The sequence below is a fragment of the Pinus tabuliformis genome, chromosome X (assembly GCF_031772625.1).
Source record: "Pinus tabuliformis cultivar Carrire ecotype Pingquan chromosome X, CPIR1, whole genome shotgun sequence".
Lineage (NCBI taxonomy): Eukaryota > Viridiplantae > Streptophyta > Pinopsida > Pinales > Pinaceae > Pinus > Pinus tabuliformis.
The window spans coordinates 188,480,195-188,503,985 of record NC_142308.1 but is presented as its reverse complement, the minus strand read 5'-3'; the positions used below and the strand labels follow the sequence as shown (position 1 = coordinate 188,503,985).

The 23,791-nt window shown below is 36.6% G+C and overlaps 1 protein-coding gene across 1 annotated transcript; it reads left to right on the top strand.

The window, feature by feature from the left end:
* Positions 1-19,868: 19,868 nt before the first annotated feature.
* LOC149139057 (uncharacterized) lies at positions 19,869-20,630 on the top strand. The gene is made up of 4 exons (XM_089450571.1): positions 19,869-19,900; positions 19,948-20,152; positions 20,278-20,452; positions 20,548-20,630. Exons 1-4 carry the CDS (start codon positions 19,869-19,871, stop codon positions 20,628-20,630), a joined length of 495 nt encoding a protein of 164 aa, XP_089306697.1.
* The last annotated feature ends 3,161 nt before the right edge of the window (positions 20,631-23,791 follow it).

Below are 23,791 nucleotides of genomic sequence, written 5' to 3'. Positions count from 1 at the left end.
GAATTTTGAATTAGATTAAGTAGCTCCTTGTTTGTTTCCTTTGGCTTAGAAAGGAGAAAAATCATACATTTTCTCTCACTGCTTGGAAATCTATTTCTCAACAATATTTTTTTGGTGGATATGGGATAAGACACCATCGCAATATTGGAAGCTAAAGGTGTTTGGTGTCTCATCTAAGGGATGGTTTTATGGACTCATTTCATGGTCCAAAAGTATGTAATACCCTTATCCATTATGGATTGGGTTCACACTCCCCACAAGTCCTCTCAAAATGCATCTATTTTTGGAAAGGAATCTTAAAGGCCTTTCCTATCATTGATGATGACCTCTACTGGAAGGTGGGAAATGGGAAAATATATCTTTTGGGAATGGATCCTTGGATTTATATCTAGCACTAGTATAACCTTATTTTCCCTCTGATACATCATCTATCTACTCAAAGGAAATTCTCTCTAGCACACATATCCCTCTCATACTCCTCTTTGGATTTGCAATCTTGGATGTTCGCCATTGGCATACATCATGAAGGAGAGGATGCGACTGCTTAGGAGAATTACATAAAATGTTTAAAACTCTCAAATTTCACTATCTCTAACAATGAAGACTAGCTTATATGGACTAGAAGCCTTCATGGGAACTATGCTATGACATATGATGTATATCTCAATTGTAGGAGGCTAAAAGCCGTCCCTAGTGAGGATTTTTCTTATGGAAATTAAGATGCCCATTATAAACTAACCTATTCATGTGGCTCAAGTTAAAGGGGAAAGTACCTAGGTTGGATATACTCCAAAAGAGGTATTGTTGAGGTTCCAATATATGCCCACTTTGTAAATCCGATGATAAATCCATAAATCATATCTTCATCAAGTTCCCCTTTTTCCAAACAAGTATGGATGTACATTAAATACTCTTTCCCTCAGACATTGGACTCAGTAGCTGAAAACATCACTCTTCATATGAAACCTTGGCTCTCTTGCCACCTTCCAGAAAATATCAAAGGAATCCTTCTATGTGATAATTGGGGAATTTGGCTCGAAAGAAATAATGATATATTCAAGAACAAAACCACAATCTTTTTAAAAGTTTATTCACAAAACCTAAAAATTCTTTCATTATCTTCTTCATTAACTCTAGTCTACTACTTCTCTCTCCTTAATCACATTTTCATGGAAATTGGCTCTCCATGGGCTTTTCTTGATGGTGCTACTCGAGACACTCCCTCAATTGGAGTTGCAATGGGCATTCTTCACTTGCCAAACTCACATTCCCTCTCCTTTTGCACAAATTATAGGCCTTCTACCAACAACCGTACTAAAATCTTTCCTCTGTACATCATCGTCTTGTAGAAAAATCAAAGAATGTAAGATCTCTCCATATATATGGCAACTCTCAAGTGCTCGCTCCAGCTACCTAGCTTGTGGCTCCTTGACACTACCCAGGCGAGCAACTATTTGTTCATATGCAGGTGTTTTCAAGGTATTGTTGGTAAAAAGGCAGTCGTGTAGAAACTTTCACTGAATCTTATAACTTCTCTCATGGAAAAATAAAAATGAAAATTAATGTTCTTAGCCATAAAACTTTCATTATTGTTCTCATAAATGGGATCTACATAAATAAACTAGAAATCAACACCGTAAACCTATATTGAAATATTGAGTACCTACACGTTATTTATTTTATTGATTTTATGGATGATTTCCTTTTACTGATTCATGCAGTAATAGAAAGAACAAACCTTATCTATGGTTTATCCGAAAGTGATAAAATGGATGCAAAGGAAAGAAACTCTTAAGAATTTCTCCTTGCTCTCATGGAAAAAATAAATCAAAATATTTCATATTTATCACACATTTCTTGTGATCGCATATACAGGCACTAGACAATAAGGTATACCATATCTTGAAAGTTGGAATGGGTTTGAACGAAGTCTCATGCTTGCTCTGCGAGGCTAAAGAAGCCCTCAGAATAGAATCTATTTTTGACCTTTGGGTCAAAGTAAACAATGATGTCATTTACTTCGTTGTTAAAATTACTATTACGAAACCATGTATGGGAGTATTATGAACATGTTTATAAACAATGATGTCATTTACTTCGTTGTTAAAATTACTATTACGAAACCATGTATGGGAGTATTATGAACATGTTTATATTTCAATTTCAAGGTATAGATCAACCATATGTATAACTTTTGGTGAATGTGTTGGAAGGCATCAATATTTTTTACTGTTTTTCAGTAACGACAATGTTAGTTTTTTTTGTCAGATCATAGAATCACATAAGCCCATTTTTATAGCTATATAAAAATTACAAAAGGTTTTTGTATAAACTTCTAAGAAAAACTTGGAAAAGGCAATGTACCACAAGAATGCACAAGCATCTACTGATGTTACCTCACTTATTACCTATAAATATAAGTTATGAAATTTTTTCATTAATTAATTTATATATATATATATGATTAAGAATTTGTGATTTCTTGAGTGTAAATTTAATATAGGTGATGTACATCGCATACACCACTCATATAGCTAATCTAACAATATTAAACAATATAAATAATTATTAATTTCAGTAGTTATTATATATTTTTCGTTATTAATATTATTAAGATGATTATCTTAATTATTAGCATGGTTGATTACCTCCTCATAATCTAATGAGCATAGTCATATATAATAAATAAATAGTAAATGTTGAAAGGAATTAATCCCTAATAACATCTAAATACTTCATCATCACACATTTTAAAATTATTGCTAAAATTTTAAAAATCATAAGATTTAAGTAAAGTATAACTTTATTTAAAAATAAAATTATTATTACTAGTGATAAAAAAATATAATATATAAGTTAAATATATATAAATTTAAGAAAATATATGTAAGCAAGATTATTTAACATAGAGAGTCATCCACACTTTGTTATAGATATTTTTAGTGTATAAATAGATTTTTTTATGATACCCTAGGCCAATACCATGGGTTATCAATAGCACATGCCCAAAAAACCATAACTCATTTCATATGACGCTTATTTATATGGCATTTTTAATCTTAGTCTTTCTTTTGTGGATACTTATAGAGGTTAAATCCCTATCATCCATCTAATAATTATTGTTAATTAAAATAAAATTATAGAAGCTCCATTAAAAAATAGACATGCCTATGCGAATAAATATATAGAGCTTAACAAGGCTCGAAATGAGTATCATAAAAGATTATCTTAATTAAAAGGTTGATAATAGTGGATAAGCATCACTGCATATATAATTTAAATACATGTAAAAAATATGTATCAAGAAAAACATAATAAAAATAAAATCTATTATGAAAAGATAACAAAATTTGAAAAGTAAAAAAATCCAACTCTAAATCTTCCAAAACTTAATCTTACTACTTTATTCTAACAATAGTATATTTTACAAATTTCTTACATTAAATGATATGAAAATAGAGCATAATGAAGGTTGGATCAAAATTGATGCTCCAGTAAAAGCAAAAGAGTTTAGAGTTTTGTGGTCGAAGTGGAAATTCTTTCTTTGCGGTCTTTCCTATATCATGTGAGAGAATGAGAAGGGAATGAGTTCATCTTTAACACTTTTGAAAAAGACGGAGAGGAAGCTGCATTATTGTTGTACATTGGATAAATCAACACTCTTGTGTTTTGCGACATGGACTAACTGCCTCTCGTGGATCCTTATCTCTGGCAATGTCATCGTTGACTAACACCTATGGTTTTTGGTCTAATGACAATCGCGATTCCCAACAAGTGGTATCAGAGCTTAGGTCACGAGTTTGATACACACCTAGCTCGCATTGGCAGAGAGATTGTTGGACATTGGATAAACCAACACTCCCGATGTCTTTCACGACATGGACTAATTGGCTCTCATGGGTCCTTATCTCGAGCGATGTGATCATTGACTAACACCTATGGGTTTTGGTCTAACGGCAATCATGATTCCCAACAATTATTTTCTTCCTTATCTTTCTCCCTTTTTGCAAGTGAATCTTCTTATTCTAGTAACGAGGATTTATCTTAAGAATTTTTTGAGGAACAATGAATAAGAAGTTTATATGTTTTTGGAAAATTTGTATTCTCTAATTGCACCAGAATTGATGATTTCATGGTATCTTGAACCTCTTCTACTTCCTCTTATGATTTCATAGCTTCAAATATATTGTTGAAGTGAAATAAGGATAAGGCTTATAGCTAAGATGGGGACCCCTTGGAACTTGGTTCTTTTTCTTTCTTGGAAATTTCTTAAATTATTTCTAATCATTATTTTCAAGAGTAGAATTTTGCTTAAAAAGTGATAGATAATGTTTAAAGATTGGACAAATTTTTACAATTTCTCATACTCATGGTAAGTATTATTTAAAAGGAACCTGCTAATAATCAATAGCTTAATCTCGACCCCATCCTTCCAATTGTAAAAGGATTTCTTCACACAATCCATTATAAAAATATATTACCATACATATTATATCACAAGTGAGAATTCTAGCCTTATGTTTTTCATGGGTTATATACTTACCCGATTTTTTTCTAATCAATTTAAATGTTTTCTCGCCCCTTGAGAAAATGAGGGGATGTAGAAGCCTATGGGATGAATAAATTTTCATGATCATATTCAAATCATGGGTCCAATAGGTTATGAGTGCATGAAGTAAATATCTAATATGAAGATCATATCCTTAGCTCATTATATTTCAAAAATAAAAATAAAAAACCATTTACCATGCTAAAAGATACAAGAGAGTCATAATCACCCCAATTCTTGGCAATCCATTCAAAAATAGTGTTAGGACTTGGCCAAAGACTTATACATTTATCTATTAATCCTCTCTCCTTGAAGATACTAATATGGAAAGGTGTCATAGTAGAACCTAAGCTTCGGAATAAAACCTAACAATTTGTCACATCTATAGTTTTTGGAGATCAGAAATCCCCTAAAACAAGTGATGTCCATTGTAAACATACAAAGAAATATTTTTTGAATCTATACATAGAGACTACAATCTCTAAGATAGGAAACTCTAAAATCTGCATTGAAAGACTATGACATGTTGATTTCTCTCGAGGAAAAATGATGATTTCTTTTCCTTGGATTTTAAAAAAAACTTAATGATCTACAAGTGTGAGTTATGGAATCATGCATAATGAGGTTCCCCCCACTATGCAACTCTAGTGAAATCATAAACAAAACCTCTGTTTCATTCTCTTCTCCTCTCCTTGAATGAAATTAGAGCTCTACTTCATTCTCTTCTCTTCTTATTAGAACTTTTTTATATTATTAATGAATGATATTCTAATATTACATCACACATAAAATAATAATAATGTATAGTTTATAGTATGTTCATAATTGAAAAATTATGTAAAATTAGTATTTTTGTTTATGCTTCTCTTGCATTGCAATGTTTACCCATAATTATGCTTCATCGAGTTTAGTTTATTTTAATTCATCAAGAGTAACTATTCACTCTTAATAATGGTGGTATCCACTATTATTGATTACGTTTAACCATTAAATTGTTATAATTAATTATATTTAAACATTATTAATTTTAATTAAATAATAATAAATTATAAAACAATATAAATAACGAAAATATATTATTTTGAATAATAATTAAATATCACTAAATATTTTTTTATAAAATATATTTATAAATACCTTAATTAACCATATCTAATATTTATTTTATAATAATTATTCATATAAACCATACTTAATTATGATCAACCATAAAATATCATTAGCTTCGATGACCTGTGCACTCTACATGAGCATTTAGTCTAGCACCATCTTTCGGAGTTAGAAGAAGAGGAGAGTGCCTAAAAATTTTGTTTTTCAGTTACAACTATATGTACGCCACTACGGAAGATTGTATATGCTAACTTTTACATGTAAACGAACATATAATAACGTGAGGACTCCTATTCATGTTTGGATGTATACTCGAGATCAGTGAGGAAGATATGTTGTGCGAACTCGAGCTCCAAATTCAACGGTTCAAAAGAGGGGCACTAACTTCGAAGAGAGTTAGATCCTAATGGTTGAGATCACAATTGTATAAGTTTATAATATATAAAATGAGAAAGATGAAGATATTTATTTTAACTACAAATTTATATCAAATTTCTGGAATTTTAAATATTTTAGATTTACTAAAATTATGATTAATATAAATTTATATTGAAATATATATAAATAAAGATGGTGATCCGAACAGTTACGAACTAACTTTTCTAAGGTTTAAATTGCATTGCGTAAATATGTATAAATAGATTTAATTAATTGAAAATAGTTTTGGCTAATTAAATTGCATAGAATATATAATTTAAATTTGTGTTTCTAAATTTTTGTTGAATTTTTTACCATAGAAGAATATATCTGAAAAGAGGGGATAAAAAGAGAATAAAAGGAAAAGTAGAATATAGAATAGCAAGAATATTTGGAATATTATAATTATAAAATAATGTCGTAGTTTAATTAGTTGGAGGAATTGTTAAGAAATTTATGGAAATTTCAGTCATATTTAGAGAAAATCTGGCAAGGATTTTTGTAAATCCAAGTTATAGTTATTAAACTTCAAAATTTTAGGTGTGGTAGACGTTTTTGATGGTGTTAAATCCATTTCCACCGTGAAAAACACGATTCAAACACCCCCTCTACAAGATTTTTTGAAATTATTTTGCCCTGATTTTGGCCACTTTTGGTCGTCCGGCCAATTCCTCCGCGTGGGTAGACAACTTCTAAAATAATATATTTTTTTGGTTTTCATTTTATAATGTTTAAATAATTTTTTGTTTAATTAATTATATATAGTTGACATTGAAATATTTTAATTAATATAGATATTAAATTATTTTCCATTATAATTATTAATATGTTTTAAATACCACATATTAATTTTAGAGAGTGAATTATACAACTTTATTTTATTACTTTTATTAAGAAATAATTGAATTTTTTTTACTTCACTTACATGTTTTTACATTAAAATATTTTTGTGATGTCCCCAGTAATTGTAAATATTTATATTACTGATGCTAAACAAACCAAATACTACCATAAGTTTATAAAATTATTTATTGTGATTAAGTTATGCAGACAATGAAAATGTTGATATGATGACAATTACATATTTCTCACATGTGAGGTGGTAAGGTTGGTAGTTATCCATTCCTAACTAATTTCCTTAGGTATTTATTTTCAAGAAAAAAAGATCAAGAGGGTAATTGTACCTGATTTAGAAAAAAGGAAAAAGAATGAAGTCATTTTACTGTGCTGAGATGTCAGGTGAGTTCCTAGAGCAAAGTCTGGTTAGGACCATATATGTGTAACAAAAGAATATAGTCTTAAGAGGAAATCCTGCATGTGAGAAGCAGCTCGGGGGGAGACAAGCTGATTAGCCGATCTCACGGTTGGGAGAAAAAGCAACATGTAATCTAAGGTCTGGTAACAAATTAATAACTCAAAATTAGCGCAAACTCAGATAAGTAAAATCTCGTGCTGTATAGGTAGAAGGTCTACTATATGGTAGTAGGAATTAATATTTCTAATTTTCTTTTGACGAGGAGTTGCTCTAGAAATAAAAGGGATAGTTTTCATTACTCTGTATAAAAAAATATATGTAGGTCTATGTATCCCAAATTATAAAATAACTATTTAAATTTCGAAGTAGGAAAATTGACATAAGAAGCTTATTCATTTATTCAAAAGAGAAAAACAAACTATTCTGTCTCTAGTTCATATAGAACAAGGGGTAGAAATTCCAGGTGCACAAGCACTATTCCAAGTAGAGTATCTGAATACGAAACTAAAATAGCACATAGAAAAATCTTGTATTATGTTTGAACTAGTTAAAAAGAAGGATAACCAATGAAATCGTTCTTTTGGAAACATTATTTACAAACTCAAGAAATAGAGTCAAGAAACATTTGAACAATCCTGCTAACGTATATCCAGATACTCATAAATTTATATGCAATTGTGAGTTGTAGGTATCACAGACCTTTAAATCCCTGGTTAAGAGAATTAAGCACAAAAACTCACACCAATAATATTACACCGAGAGTAAAGACATTCTGGAAAATTTCAATAACATTTAAACATGAATCATTATATTGTTCCAGGAAGGCCTCCCTCATAGGAACTAAAAGCATGCCTTCTCATCAAAAGCAGTAGCCGAGCACAAAGTCATTACAAAAAGAAAGGCGAGAAGCAGGTTTGGACCAGGGTTTTCGTCGCCAACCGAGGGCTTTCATTCAAAAATTATTACAACCATAAACACCTAGGCTAACCCAAAAACCAGAGGTCTTTTACTTCAATAGAATTCTTTTAACTAGAGAACAAGTCTAAATACTACATACAAGGTTGAACTAACATTTTTCCACAAAGGAATTTTAATTTCTTGAAGCCAAAACCCTAGTATGCTTAAACCCAGATGAAAACATAGTTGGGCGAAGCTCAAATACCTGACAGTTAAACATGCTATTCTCCACCTGACTCTGTCAACTGAGCAGAGGACTTAAGTTCTCACATCCATTCCAAATCTCAAACAACGACGAAACCCTCTAGATTCCCTGGGCAAGAATAACATAGGGTTATAATCTGATATTATTTAAAGAAAATAATCAAACAAGTTACAAAACTATTGAACTGAGTAGATAAACATTACTTTGATATGAAAACGTATGGATACCCTTCTCGTAGTAGGGAGTCGAACATAAGTACCGGTAAGCCTATATGGAGCCAACCACTCAAAAAGGAAGTATGACCAACGAAGAAGCCTAAGAACCATGGAATTATGCCAACAAAGGTTATCAGAGAAAATCACCATTAATTTTACCTGTGGAAATGAGATAACACCTTGCCCTGATGCAGAATCACTAAACCAGGAAGGAGGAAATGTGAAGACAATGAAGCGACAACAAATGCATAGATCCAAGAGATTATCCTCCACCGTCTGATGCAACACAACACCAGGTGACCGTGGATGAGGAGCAGCTCCTGAGGCCATCAGGGCCTGCTGTATAGTATCCTAAGACTCGAGAGATGTATTACCGCCGAGCCTAGGGCCATCATAATGCCCAATAGGAATTAATGCAATAATTAATAGTCAAACCATGGAACATAAATATCTTGAGTATAGCAAGGCGGTGCTTTAATCTGTGTGTAAGTTTATGTAGTAGCTTAATAATAGATGGGTGAAAACATGTAGATTTGAACCCTTTAAAGTGTGATGTGGTTATAGGTGTAACACACCAAGATTTATTTGTTTTCATAATGATACTGCTAAATAATGTGACAAGTATGAATATTCTTAGTACGAGAAGTAACATTTTGTTTTTACTATCTCAATTCTCAATCACTTTTAATTTTTTTTTTACATGGTGATACATGGGTGTGTGACATGTGGTGTCAGAGCACTCGGGTTACAAAGATGAGACCTTTGGAAAATAAGTGAATAAAAGAATTTGTGATGTGCACAGAGAAGGAAATAAAAGCATCCAACATGAGGAGGAATATAATTACACCACACAGACCCGTGATAGGAACATGACCAACATCTTTTCAAGAAGCCAATCCTGAGGTATGGGTACAGTTGGGGGAAGAGTCGCATAATACCAATACTGAAATCTTGGAAACTATACAAGAACTGAAGGATGAGATGGCCTGGTTATGGGCATATAATGAAAGGTTAATGCAGGAGCAGGAAAAGATCATGAAGAGTTTGTCTGATAGATAGAATCAACAACAAGCAATTCCCAGTCCTGAGCATGGGAACATGACTAGAAAACAAGAGTTTCGAACCAAGAATGTAGAAATAGAAGGCAACGAAGAGAATCATGAGGAAGAATCTAATAATGTATCAGAACACAAAACACAGAAAATATAGAAAATAGAGCTACAAGGAAAATTTTGGAAAATAAAACCTTCCCTCTTTGATGGTGAATAGGAAGAGGCAGTTGAAGCCTGGCTCATCAATATGGACAAGTATTTTCAACTATATGAATACAAAAAAAATTTAAAGGCTCATTTGGCCATCTTTCAGCTGCAAGGAACAACCACCCTGTGGTGGGAAGAATTAAAATGCTACATGGAGTAAATGAGCAGAGCATAACTTGGGAAAAATTTCAAAAGTATTGTAACGAGAAATATTTGACTGAAAGATTTTATGTTGAAAAGAAAGAGTTTCACGATCTTTGATTGAGTCAGTTGTCTATGGATGAGTTCATAGAAAAATTTACGTCCTTGCTTCGGTATGTTCCTTACATATGGGAAGAAAAAGAGAAAGTGCAACGATTTATCAGTGGTCTGTCGTTGTTCATGAAAGATTGTCTTGAGTTTGATAACTTGAAAACCATGGATGAAGTTATACGAAAGGCTCGAATATGTTATCAACAAAACAGTCAAAAGGGAGATGTGGGAAAGAGATGGGCTGACAAACTGGGGATTAATTTTACCTCTAACAACAAGGGACCCCATAAAGGACAAGAAAATAGGAATATGAATAGAAATCAACCCATATTAAAACTTCAAAGTGAGTCCAAAACAAATGAGCAGTCGGGTAGAACTGAATTGGAAATAGAAGCTAGACCTCCAATATAGTGTTGGAGATGTGGAGGACCACATTATGTCAAACAATATTGATACCACAAGGGAACTGATCAGATCTCATAGATTCAAGAAGCATCAACAGTGGGAGAAATGGCAAGGCCATCAAGAAAAATACCAACCACCCATGATAGAATTTGAAGGTAAAGTATTCGACCAAAATATATCTATTTTAATTGATACATGAGCTACTTTGAGTTATATTAGTCCCAAAGTAGTAGAAAAATGTTGTTTGCAAGTTGTTAAGTTTAAGAATCCTTGGTTAGTACAACTAGCCATGGGAGCAAAAAGAAGGGTGATGGCCAAGGTAAGCAACTTCCCCCTAAAGTTAGCAGGTCAGTCTATTATGGCAAACTTGAATGTGTTACCCATAGGATCATATGATATCCTAATACGCATGGACTGGTTGGAAAAACATTGGTCCCTCATTATCTGTAAAACCAAAACTATTAACTATATGGATGAAGAGGGAAAGAGGTAGGAAATTGAGGGAATACTAAGGCCACTGAAATTAAGACCAGTAACAGCCTCTCAATTAGAAAAATGTATCAGAAAAGGATTGAAAATTTATGAAATAAAGGTAGGATATACTAATTGAAAGGATAAATTTGTTTCTTTAGAAAAATATACCTGTGGTGCAGAATATTCTGGATGTGTTTCCTGAAGAAATTTTGGGACTTCCTCCAAAGAGAGATATAGATTTCACCATTAAGTTGATTCCAAGGGCTGCCCTAGTATCGCGAGCCCCTTATCGCATGAGCATACCGATGTTAACAAAATTAAAAATGCAGCTACAAGAACAACTTGATAAAAAATATATCTGCCCAAGTGTATCACCTTGGGGAGCTCCGGTGCTTTTTGTTAAGAAGAAGGATGGAACTTTGCAAATGCGCATGCATTACCATCAGTTAAATAAAATGACCATCAAGAATAAATACCCTTTACCTTGTATAGATGACTTGTTTGATCAGGTGAAAGGTGCGACTCTGTTCTCAAAGATCGACCTTTGTTCAGGTTACCATAAGATTAGAATAAAGGAAGAAGATATAGAAAAAACAACCTTTAGAACTTGTTATGGGTATTATGAGTTTGTTGTGTTTCCCTTCCGACTAACTGATGCTCCTATGACCTTCATGTGCCTCATGAACAATATATTTCATCAGTATTTCGATAAATCTGTGTTGATTTTTATCGATGATATACACTCGGAATATAGAAGAACATAAAGAACATCTATGTATTGTTCTACAAGTTTTAAGATAACATCAATTGTATGCCAAGCACAATGAATGTGATTTCTTTAAAGAACAAATCCAGTATTTAGAACATGTCATTACCAAGCATGGAATTAATGTGGATCCAGAGAAAATAAAAACTATAATGGGGTGGCCAATACCAAAAGATGTTGCTGATATAAGATCATTTATGGATATAGCTAGATACTATAGGTGATTTGTTGACGGTTTTTCTACGGTGCCATACCACATTACCTCTCTGCAAAAGAAAGGAAAAAAAATTAAGTGCACGATGGATTGTCAAAGGATTTTTTATCAGATTAAACATTTACTCACCAACGCGCCCATTTTGAGCATTAGTGATTTGAATAAAGATTATGTGATTTGCACAAATGTCGGCAATGAAGGTGTAGGTGGCGTAGTAATACAGGAGGATAGGGTTATTTCCTATGAGTCTAGGAAGCTTAAGGAACATGAAAAAAATAATTCAGCCTATGACTTAGAACTAACCGGAGTCATTTATGCATTAAATATGTGGAGATATTACTTGATGGGTAAGAAATTTCTATTTAACTAACTATTTTAAGCAGTTGACTTTGAATGTTAGGCAAGCTCGTTGGGTCAACTTCCTATGTGAATTCGATTTTGAAATCAAAGACGAAAGGAAAGGAGAACCGAGTCACGGATGCCTTGAGTTGGAAAGTAAATTGTATATATGAGGTCTCTTTCAGTGAATTACGAACTACATTTAATGAGCAGATTAGAGAGGCAACAATGCAGGATCCAGAATATAAATTTTTATGGCAACAACCTAAAATTTTAAACAGCAATGAACAACTGCTATGTTATGAGGTAAATCAAGAAGGTATATTCATTTATAGAAGGAGAATATATGTACCTAATCAGAAAATATTAAAAATTTAATTTTAGATTAATATCATAAAATTTCGTATGCGGGCCACCCTGATTACGAGAAGTTAATTACTGCACTCAAAAAGGAATTTTTTTGGCCTGGTATGAAGAAAGAAATAACCAAGTAGTTGGCTCGCTGTCTGTAATGCCAATAAGTGAAAGCGAAACACCGTCACCGAGCTGGATTAATCCACCTATTACCTATTCTGGAATGGGAGTGGGAAACCATTTACATCGATTTTATTATAGCACTACCTAAGTCTAAATAGAAGAATGAATCAATAATGGTGGTAGTAGATAAATTAAGAAAATGTGGTCAGTTCATGCTAGTACAGTCAACCTATAGGTTTTTACAAATTGCTAACATATTTATGAAAGACATTCTTAGATTACATGTAATACTAAAGATTATAATTTTTGACCATGATGTAAAATTTACATCATCTTTCTTGAAGGCCTTATTTTGAGGTTTTGATGGCCCGGCCCTTTTCCACGTGGCGACACTGTGTCCACCGTACGAATGTTAATGCGAATAAACGTTGAGATAACGTGGTTTGTACAGATTCGGGATATTTCGGATGGTTTAACTTGTGGTACAGGTTACCAACCCACACCTGCCGGTTTCAAGCCTTGACTTACTCCCGCCTTTTGACAGCCAACCCTAGTTCACTTGCCATTTCATTTTCACTGTGCGAAGTTCTTTGTTCTGCTTTGCAAGGGTTTCTTTGCGCCTCTGCTCCTCGCTCCGGCGCTGGGTTCTTCTGGTGCCTCCGACCTCCTGCTACCCTGTATGTTGGTATTATGGTGAGGGCGACAAGCTGTTAATGCTCTGCACTGTAACTCGATATGCTTACTGTTTCTTTGTTTGCTCTCCGCTCTAACCAGGTTTGTTCCACACTCTGTTAACTTACCTTTGCTATTATGACAGGTTTCTCTCAGTCCCGAGCTCCAGCTAATCGTTCCGCCTCAATCCGAATTCAAGGTAAGTTTTGGTTCGATGTTAAACCCTGCTTCTCCACCTCTTCCAGAGTCTAACAGGTTCGCTCCTTTGCTCTTCAGGTTATGGGTGTCGAGTTGTTTGCAATGCTGCCCTTCCAACTCAGGTAAATACCCAATGTGGCTGTATATGTTCGTTTACAGATTTTTTCTTATCGTTTTCTTGTCCCAAACGCTGACCCACATCTATTTGTCGGTGCAGGTTGCTTGGGTGGCTGGCCGTCGTGGGCTCGTGCTCCCTGTGCGTTCTGGAGGCAACCCAAAACCCCGTTCGACTTGATGTAACGGGTAGGGTCTTTCCCGCTCGGCCCCGTTTGTTAGATTAGTAAGCAATCTGTGGGTTTTTGTATTTAATGAGCTCGGCTCCGTTTGTTAGACTTGTAAGCAATCTGTAGGGTTTTGTATTCAATGAACTCGGCCCGTTTGTTAGATTTGTAAGCAATCTGTGGGTTTTTGTATTTAATGCTCACGCTCCTGGATTGTAAACGAACTATATTAAACTGTTTTTGAGGTCTGATATGTATACAATAACCGTCGTTTTGACCTGTAATCGGCCTGGTCCGTCTTTGTTGCTTTGGTTCCTTGAGTCTGTTCAGTTGCCTTTCTTGTTTCTTGCAATGACTTTAATTATAAGGGAACAATAGCTTAATGAGCGTTCTATGTTCAGAGAACTTATGGTGCGTTTTATTCATAAGGGTTACATTACATGAAGCTCCTGTATACGTTATCTCCAGCATTTACATTACTTATGAAAATCACTTAAGTTTGGTATGCTTGTTACCTGGTTTATTGTAATATCGTTGGTTGTCAATCCGCTCTTCTGTGTGGGTTAGCTCCCTGTAGCAGCGCCTTCTCTTATCTTGTGGTTTGTTGTCTTTAATTTCCAGTATGTGCTCAATATTTTGTATCACATTCGTATGCTTGTTGTGTATAACTTACAATGGATGCTTAAGCAAATAACATCAATCGAATAAATTACAGTATGCCTGTTATAGCCTTCTTGCAGTGAATGTTAGTACAGAAAACAGTAACAATACATTTATGTGACAGTGGTTCTTTAAACATAACAGTTTTGCTTCTTTTCAGAGGAAATGTATTTTTCTTTTTTTATTCCAGGAGAGTTTTTTTTTTTTATTGTTCTTTGCTCTCTCTTTTACATCTGGGTAGCGTAACTGCTCCCCCTTTCAGTTAAACTGTTTACCAGAATTTATCCTATCTGTGTAATAGTTTCTTGTACTAAAGACTAATTTATGTTAGCTAATTTGTAAACTTAAAAACAAGACACAGTTTTCAATTACCATGGTCTCTAAATTACCTTCTAGGAAATAAAACAAATGATAAAGAGAATTAAAATGAATGACAAGTTCTGTTAACCTGGTTCCCTCCATGAGACAGTCAACCACCTTCTGTCTCCTCAGAGCTGGATGCTCCTGCATCAGGCTCCCGGGGTGGCAAAAATTCATGGCTCCGTTCCATGAGGTCGTCGACAGAATAGCCTGCCTTCTGTATCTGCGTCGCGTTAAGCCACGAACTGTCCTCTATCAGACGGTTCTTCCACTTGACCAAATACCGCAGATATTCCTTCCTGCGTGTGCGCTTAGCTACCTGTGTGTCCAGAATCCCTTCGATCTCAAGGGGTGGTGCCATTGGCATCTGCCTCATCCACGAACTTTCCTCACAACTGGTGTCCCGCGGTGGCTCTGCTGCTGTATTGCCTTCCGAATCAGCGACATAGGGAAACAGATCTGCCACATTAAAAATGGGAGAAATACCAATCCCGGGTGGCAGCTGTAACTCATAGGCGTTCGCAGAAAATTTGCGAATGACTTTACAGGGACCAATCTTCTTGAATTTTAACTTGTTGTACTCCCGTTTTGGAAAACGTTCCTTACGTAAATACGCAAGGACTTCGTCCCCAACGTTGAACTGAACTTCCCGGCGCTTGGAATCTGCCCGCTGCTTATATTTTTTACTGTTGTCTTGTAATTTCAGCTTGACCTGCTCATGTAGATTACTCATTGCTTGAGCGAAATCTTCACCATCAGCACTTCGTTTTTCGAGCTTTCCCAAATCCCGTAACTCATGCACGCCGCGTGGATGCATGCCGTACAAAATCTGGAACGGACTGTAACCAGTGCTGCGGTTAGGTGAGTCGTTGTATGCGAATTCCGCCTGAGCTAGTACACGGTCCCACGTCTGGGAATTCTCACCTGTTAAACTCCGAAGCAAGTTCCCCAAACTCCGGTTTACAACCTCCGTTTGGCCATCGGTCTGCGGGTGATAAGCGGAGCTGAACTGTAACTGAGTGTTCAACTTTTTCCACAGGGTTCGCCAAAAATGACCGGTGAATTTCACATCCCTGTCGGAGATGATGGACCTCGGAAGCCCATGTAGTCGAACAATCTCATTGAAAAATAGATGTGCTACATAAGTAGCATCACTGGTCTTCCTGCAAGGTATAAAGTGCGCCATCTTTGAAAATCGATCTACCACAACCATTACCGAATCGAAACCCCACTGTGTCTTAGGCAAACCCAAAACAAAATCTAAACTGACGGAGTCCCATGGTCGGTTCGGAATGGGTAATGGTAAGTACAAACCTGTATTCTGACTGTGGCCCTTTGCCAGTTGGCAAATCTTGCACCTACTCACGTACCTTTGTACATCTCGCTGTAATTTTGGCCAAAAATAAAAATGTCGTACCTGTGCTACCGTCTTATCTATACCGAAGTGTCCAGCCAAACCCCCGCTATGTTTCTCCTGAATAATGTTTTCCCGCATAGAGCAGTTGGGAATACACAGCTGTCCGCCCTTAAACAGCAATCCCTCCTGTAAATTATAATCCAACCACAGACTGTTGTTCCTTAACAGAGGGTTTTGACAAGCCTCATAGGCTTCCTTAAAATCAGCATCTGTTTGATACAGCTCTTTCAGGTGTTCAAAGCCTAAAACCTGCATTGTACCTTCCTGCAAGAGTAGAATCCTTCTACTCAGCGCATCTGCCACCTTGTTCGCTTGCCCACTGATATGTTTCAGTACAAACGTAAAATTCTGTAAATACTCCACCCATGCTGCATGCTTATGGTTCAATTTATGTTGCTGCATAATGTACTGTAACGCAGAGTTATCTGTAAACAGAACAAACTCATTACCCAACAGATAGTGCCTCCAATGTTTTAACGCTTGGACAATTGCATAGAATTCCTTGTCATAGGTTGAGTATTTCTGTCTACTCTCGTTCAGCTTTTCACTGAAATATGCGACTGGTCTATCCTCCTGACTCAGTACTGCCCCTATGGCTGTATTACTGGCATCACAACGAACCTGAAAGGGTTTGTTGAAGTCAGGCAGCCTCAATATCGGCCTTTCAGTAATCTTCCTCTTCAAAATCTGGAAACCTCTTTCCGCTGCCTCAGTCCAGCGAAATGGTTGATTTGTCTTTTTGATCGTATCCAGCATAGGTGCGCAGATCTCACTGAAATTCCTGATGAATTTCCTGTAGAAGCTCGCTAATCCGTGAAAACTGCGGACTTCAAATAAACTTCCCGGTGAAGGCCAGCTAACTATAGCTGCCACCTTTTCTGGGTCCATTTTCAACTCGTTTTCTGCAATTACAAAGCCCAGATATACTAACTCCCGCTGAAAAAAAGTACACTTTTTCAGATTGATCAGCAATTTATTCTGCTGCAACTTCCTCAACACATTGCGAACATGCCTGAAATGTTCTTCTTTAGTTTTACTAAAAATCAAGATGTCGTCCAAGTAAACTATCACGGATTTCCCAATAAACTCCTTCAGTACTTCATTCATCAAGCGCATGAACGTACTGGGAGCATTGCTCAACCCAAATGGCATCACCAGCCACTCATATAAGCCTTCGTTCGTCTTGAAAGCTGTCTTCCACTCATCTCCTTCTCGAATTCGAATCTGGTGATATCCACTCTTCAAGTCAATTTTCGAGAAATAAGCTGCCCCGCTCAGACAATCCATCATATCGTCCATTCTTGGTAAGGGAAACCTGTACCTAACCGTAATTTTGTTTATGGCTCTGGAATCTGTGCACATTCGCCATTCGCCTCCCTTCTTTGGAGCCAGCACGGTTGGTACTGCACAGGGGCTCATGCTCTCTCGAATCAACCCTTTGTCTAACAACTCCTGGACCTGCTTCCTGATTTCTTCATGGTCCTTAGGACTCATTCGATAAGTTGCTTTGTTTGGCAGACTTGCCCCTAGTATAAAGTCAATGCAGTGACTAATACCTCTCCTGGGTGGAAGTTCATCTGGAAGGTCATCCACCACGATGTCCCCAAATTCCTGCAGCAGCTTCTGGATTTCCTCTGGCAAATCTGAAATCTGTGTATGCAATATCACTGCTTTTGGTCTTCATATGACAACAAAATTTACTTCACTGTCCTCAATCTGTTTTATAAATTCTTTTCCCCCCATCACCAATGCCTTCACTCCACTGGCTTCTGCTGTACTTTCCTCTTTGATGGGTACGAGTGTGTGCTTGATCCCATCTTTGACAAACTTATAACAATTGGTTTTTCCGTCATGAACTGCGCTCCTGTCAAACTGCCAGGGTCGTCCTAGCAAAATATGACAGACATCCATCGGCATAACATCGCAGATGATTTTGTCTTTGTACCTGCCTATCTGAAACTCCACCTCACACTGTTCATCCACCAACAGTTGGTGTCCCTTATGCAGCCATGACACCTTATATGGAGTGGGATGTTTCAGCTATTTCAAACCTAGTTTTTCCACCATCTCTACTGCTACCAAGTTGTCAGTACTTCCACTATCGATGATCAGCTTACAGCACTTACCCTGTGACTTGCAAACAGTCCGGAACAGAGCTTTTCGCTGATCAGGCTCTGCAACTTCTTTTGCTGGTTTTAACAGCACCTTATTCAATACCAAAGCTTCGCCTGTCTCTAGGGCGTTTTCCACTTCTTGAGGTGTTGTTTCAGCATCCTCTGGATGAGCAACATAAGCTCCTCTTCCACCTACAGGTTCACCTTCAGGACAGTCATATGACTTGTGTCCTAACTTATGGCAACGATAGCACTGGACAGTTCCCCTGCCCCGACCACTTCCTCGCCCTTGCTGAGCTGGTCGTCCTCCTCTAGTGCTATTGTCCCTCTCTGTTGTGCCAGTAGACTTAGAACTGCTGCCTTCTTCACTAGAACCTGCACTTCTACCTCTACCAAAAACCTTACCTTTTCCCCTGCCAATTCCACCTCCTCTCCTGGCGTTTTGATTCCGGTTAATTTTCTCCTCTGCCTTCAGTGCAAACTGATAGGCTTCATCCAACGTCCGGGGTGAAAGGATACCGATTTCATCCAGTATTTCCCCCCTCAAACCATTCATAAATCTGGTTGTTTTTTCTAGGGTATCTTCCACATAACCTGCCCGTAAATTCAACTTATAAAATTCCTCTGTAAATTCCTTAACAGTCATTCCTCTTTGTTTCAAGTTCTGTACCTATCTATACAACATAATCTGATAATCTTTTGCCATAAATTTTTCCTTCAGTTTGGCCTCCATTCAGGCCCACTTCTTTATAGGCTGTTTGTGTTGCCTCTTTCTTTCCGCCTGAACGCTGTCCCACCACAAGGACGCATGTCCTTTCAACTTTGTGGCGGCGAACTTCACCTGCTTGTCGTCACTGGTTTCCTCAAACTCAAAATATTTGTTCACTTCGCTTAACCAATCCAATAACACATCTGCAGATAGACTTCCGTCATAAGTGGATAGCTCATGCTTTGGCTTATGACTAGACAGCAAAACTGAATTTAATAATCGGAGTTCCGGTGTCACCCCTTCAACCTCATCTTCTGGTTCTGCCACATCCTCATCACTATCATCTGCTGGGTTCCTTCTTCCCCCAACTTCTACCACTGCTAATCTTTCTCGCAAAACGCGAATCTCCTCACGGAGTCCCTTTTCTGCTATTCTCCGTATCGCTCTTCCTCTTCCTCTTCCTCCTCTACCACCCTCCATTCTTCCTATTTGTCAACCACCTCTGATACCACTTTTGATGGCCCAGCCCTTTTCCACGTGGCGACACTGTGTCCACCGTACGAATGTTAATGCGAATAAACGTTGAAATAACGTGGTTTGTACAGATTCGGGATATTTCAGATGGGTTAACTTGTGGTACAGGTTACCAATCCACACCTGCCGGTTTCTCACCTTGACCTACTCCCGCCTTTTGACAGCCAACCCTAGTTCACTTGTCATTTCATTTTCACTGTGCGAAGTTCTTTGTTCTGCTCTGCGAGGGTTTCTTTGCGCCTCCGCTCCTCGCTCCGGCGCTGGGTTCTTCTGGTGCCTCCGACCTCCTGCTACTCTGTGCGTTGGTATTATTGTGAGGGCGACAAGCTGCTAACGCTCCGCACTGTAACTCGATATACTTTCTGTTTCTTTGTTTGTTCTTCCGCTGTAACAAGGTTTGTTCCACGCTCTGTTAACTTGCCTTTGTTATTATGACAGGTTTCTCTCAGTCCCGAGCTCCAGCTAATCGTTCCGCTTCAATCCGGATTCAAGGTAAGTTCTGGTTCGATGTTAAACCCTGCTTCTCCACCTCTTCCAGAGTCTAACAGGTTCGCTCCTTTGCTCTTCAGGTTATGGGTGTCGGGTTGTTTGCAATGCTACCCGTCCAACTCAGGTAAATACCCAATGTGGCTGTATATGTTCGTTTACAGATTTTTTCTTATCGTTTTCTTGTCTCAAACGCTGACCCGCGTCTATTTGTTGGTGCAGGTTTCTCGGGTGGCTGGCTGCCGTGGACTCGTGCTCCCTGTGAGTCCTGGAGGCAACCCAAAACCCCTTTCAACTTGGTGTAACAGGTAGGGTCTTGTCCAGCTTGGGCCCGTTTGTTAGATTAGTAAACAAGCTGTGGGTTTTTGTATTTAATGAGCTCGGCTCCGTTTGTTAGACTTGTAAGCGATCTGTAGGGTTTTTTATTCAATGAACTCGGCCCGTTTGTTAGATTTGTAAGCAATCTGTGGGTTTTTGTATCTATGCTCACGCTTCTGGATTGTAAACGAACTATATTAAACTGTTTTTTTTTTCTGAGGTCTGATATGTATACAATAACCGTCGTTTTGACCTGTAATCGGCCTGGTCCGCCTTTGTTGCTTTGGTTCCTTGATTCTGTTCAGTTGCCTTTCTTGTTTCTTGCAATGACTTTAATTATAAGGGAACGGTAGCTTAATGAGCGTTCTATGTTCAGAGAACTTATGGGCGTTTTATTCATAAGGGTTACATTACATGAAGCTCCTGTATACGTTATCTCCAGCATTTACATTACTTATGAAAATCACTTAAGTTTGGTATGCTTGTTACCTGGTTTATTGTAATAATCATTGGTTGTCAATCCGCTCTTCTCTGTGTGGGATATCTCCCTGTAGCAGCGCCTTCTCTTTGTTGTCTCTAAATTCCAGTATGTACTCAATATTTCGTATCACATTCATATGCTTGTTGTGTATAACCTACAATGGATGCTTAAACAAATAACATCAATCGAATAAATTACAGTATGCCTGTTATAGCCTTCTTGCAGTGAATGTTAGTACAGAAAACAGTAACAATACATTTATGTGATAGTGGTTCTTTAAACAAAACAATTTTGCTTCTTTTCAGAGGAAATGTATCTGTCTTTTTTTATTCCAGGAGAGTTTTTTTTTTCATTGTTCTTTGCTCTCTCTTTTACATCTGGGTAGCGTAACTGCTCCCCCTTTCAGTTAAACTGCTTACCAGAATTTATCCTATCTGTGTAACAGTTTCTTTTACTAAAGACTAATTTATGTTAACTAATTTGTAAACTTAAAAACAAGACACAGTTTTCAATTACCATGGTCTCTAAATGACCTTCTAGGAAATAAAACAAATGATAAAGAGAATTAAAACGAATGACAAGTTCTGTTAACCTGGTTCCCTCCATGAGACAGTCAACCACCTTCTGTCTCCTCGGAGCTGGATGCTCCTGCATCAGGTTTAGCCACACAACTGCATTTCAGCACTTCTTACCATCCACCAATGGATGGGCAGACTGAGCGAGTAAATCAAATAGTAGAATATATGCTCCGAACTTACATAATGAAGCAACCATCTAAATGGGAGGATTACATACATTTGGTAGAGTTTGATTACAACAATGCTTACCATACATATCTACAGATGAGTCCATTTGAAGTATTATATGGATGTAAGTGCAGAACACCCTTGAGTTGGGGCGGCATAGAGAACAAATTGATGTTAGGATCGTACATGTTAAAAGAAATGGAGGATATGGTTAAAAAAGTACGTTCCAATTTAAAGGCTTTTTAGGACTAACAAAAGAAGTTTGTTGATCGGAAGAGAAGTGTTCAGGAATTTCAAGTTGGAGATCATGTTTATGTTCATGTATGAGCCAGGAAGAGTACATTGCAATGGAACGAATGTACTAAATTAGCACCCCGATTCTATGTTCCTTTCCAAATTCTGGCTCAAATTGGTCGGTGGCTTATCAGCTTGCCTTACCTAGCCATATTCGTGTGCATAATGTCTTTCATCTTTATGTATTAAAAAAATACATATATGATCCTAACTGTATAATCAATTGGTAGGATATACAAGTAAATTAGAAGAATTATTTAAGAACGTGATATGTTATGAATAGGTTGTAAGACTGATTATCAAAGGAAAGGACTAACTAATTTTTTTGTGTGTATAGCTCGAACCGAAAGGTGAGTTCTTGGTCAAACCCCTGGGTATACTCGATCAGAGAAAAGTAATGCTGTGGAAATGAGTTATCGTCCAAGTTAAAGTGCAATGGCAACACTTTGGGCTGGAGGAGGCCACTTGGGAAGATGAACAGGTTATAAGGAAGACTTTTCCAAATTTATTTCCAGTAGAGAAACATCGGAACAATGTTTAATTTTGTTGGGGGCGCAGGTTGATGTGATGTCCCCAGTAATTGTAAATATTTAAATTACTGGAGCTAAACAAAATCAATACTACCATAAGTTTATATAATTATTTATTGTGATTAAGTTATGTAGAGAGTGAAAATGTTGATATGATGAGAGTTACATATTTCTCACATTTTCAGGTGGTTAGGTTGGTAGTTACCCATTCCTAACTAATTTCCTTGGAGATTTATTCTCAGGAAAAAAAGATGAAGAGGGTAATTGTACTTGAGATCAGAAAAGAGGAAAAAGAATGAAGTATTAGAATGAGAACACTGTGCTGAGATGTGAGGCGGGTTCCTAGAGCTAAATCTGGTTAGGACTAGATAGCTGTAACAAAAAGACTGTAGTCTTAAGAGGAAATCTTGCATGTGAGAAGCATCTCGGGGGTAGACAAGATGACTAGTCAGTCTCACGGTTGGGAGGAAAGGTAGCAAGTAATCTAAGGTATGGTAACCGATTAACAACTTGAAGTTAGCGCAAACTCAGATAAGTAAAATCTCGTGCTATATAGGTATAAGGTCTACTATATGGTAGTAGGAATTAATCTTTCTGATTTTCTTTTGACGAGCAGTTGCTCTAGAAATAAAAGGGATAGTTCTCGTTACTCTGTATAAAAATATATATGCAAGTCTATGTATCCAGAATTATAAAATAACTATTTAAAGTTTGAAGTAGGAAAATTGACATAAGAAACTTATTATTTTATTCAAAAAGAGAAAAACAAACTATTCTGTCTCTAGTTCACATAGAATAAGAGGTAGAAATTCCAGGTGCACAAGCACTATTCCAGGTAGAGTATCTGAATATGAAACTGAAACAGAACATAGAGAAATCTTGTATTATGTTTTGAACTAGTTAAAAAGAAGGATAACCAGTGAAATCATTCTTTTGGAAACATGATTTACCGATTCAAGAAATAGATTCAAGAAACATTCGAACAATCCTGCTAACTTATATCTAGATACTCATAAATTTATATCCAATTGTGAGTTGTAGGTATCACAGACCTTTAAATCCCTGGTTAAGAGAATTAAGCATAAAAACATACCAAT

Excerpts from the sequence above, each read along its gene's own strand:
- LOC149139057 (XM_089450571.1), top strand. The coding sequence starts at position 19,869 with ATGTTAATGCGAATAAACGTTGAAATAACGTG. Across the intron at positions 20,153-20,277 it reads CTCTGTGCGTTGGTATTATT|GTTTCTCTCAGTCCCGAGCT; the intron begins GTGAGGGCGACA and ends TTATTATGACAG. Across the intron at positions 20,453-20,547 it reads ATGCTACCCGTCCAACTCAG|GTTTCTCGGGTGGCTGGCTG; the intron begins GTAAATACCCAA and ends TTGTTGGTGCAG.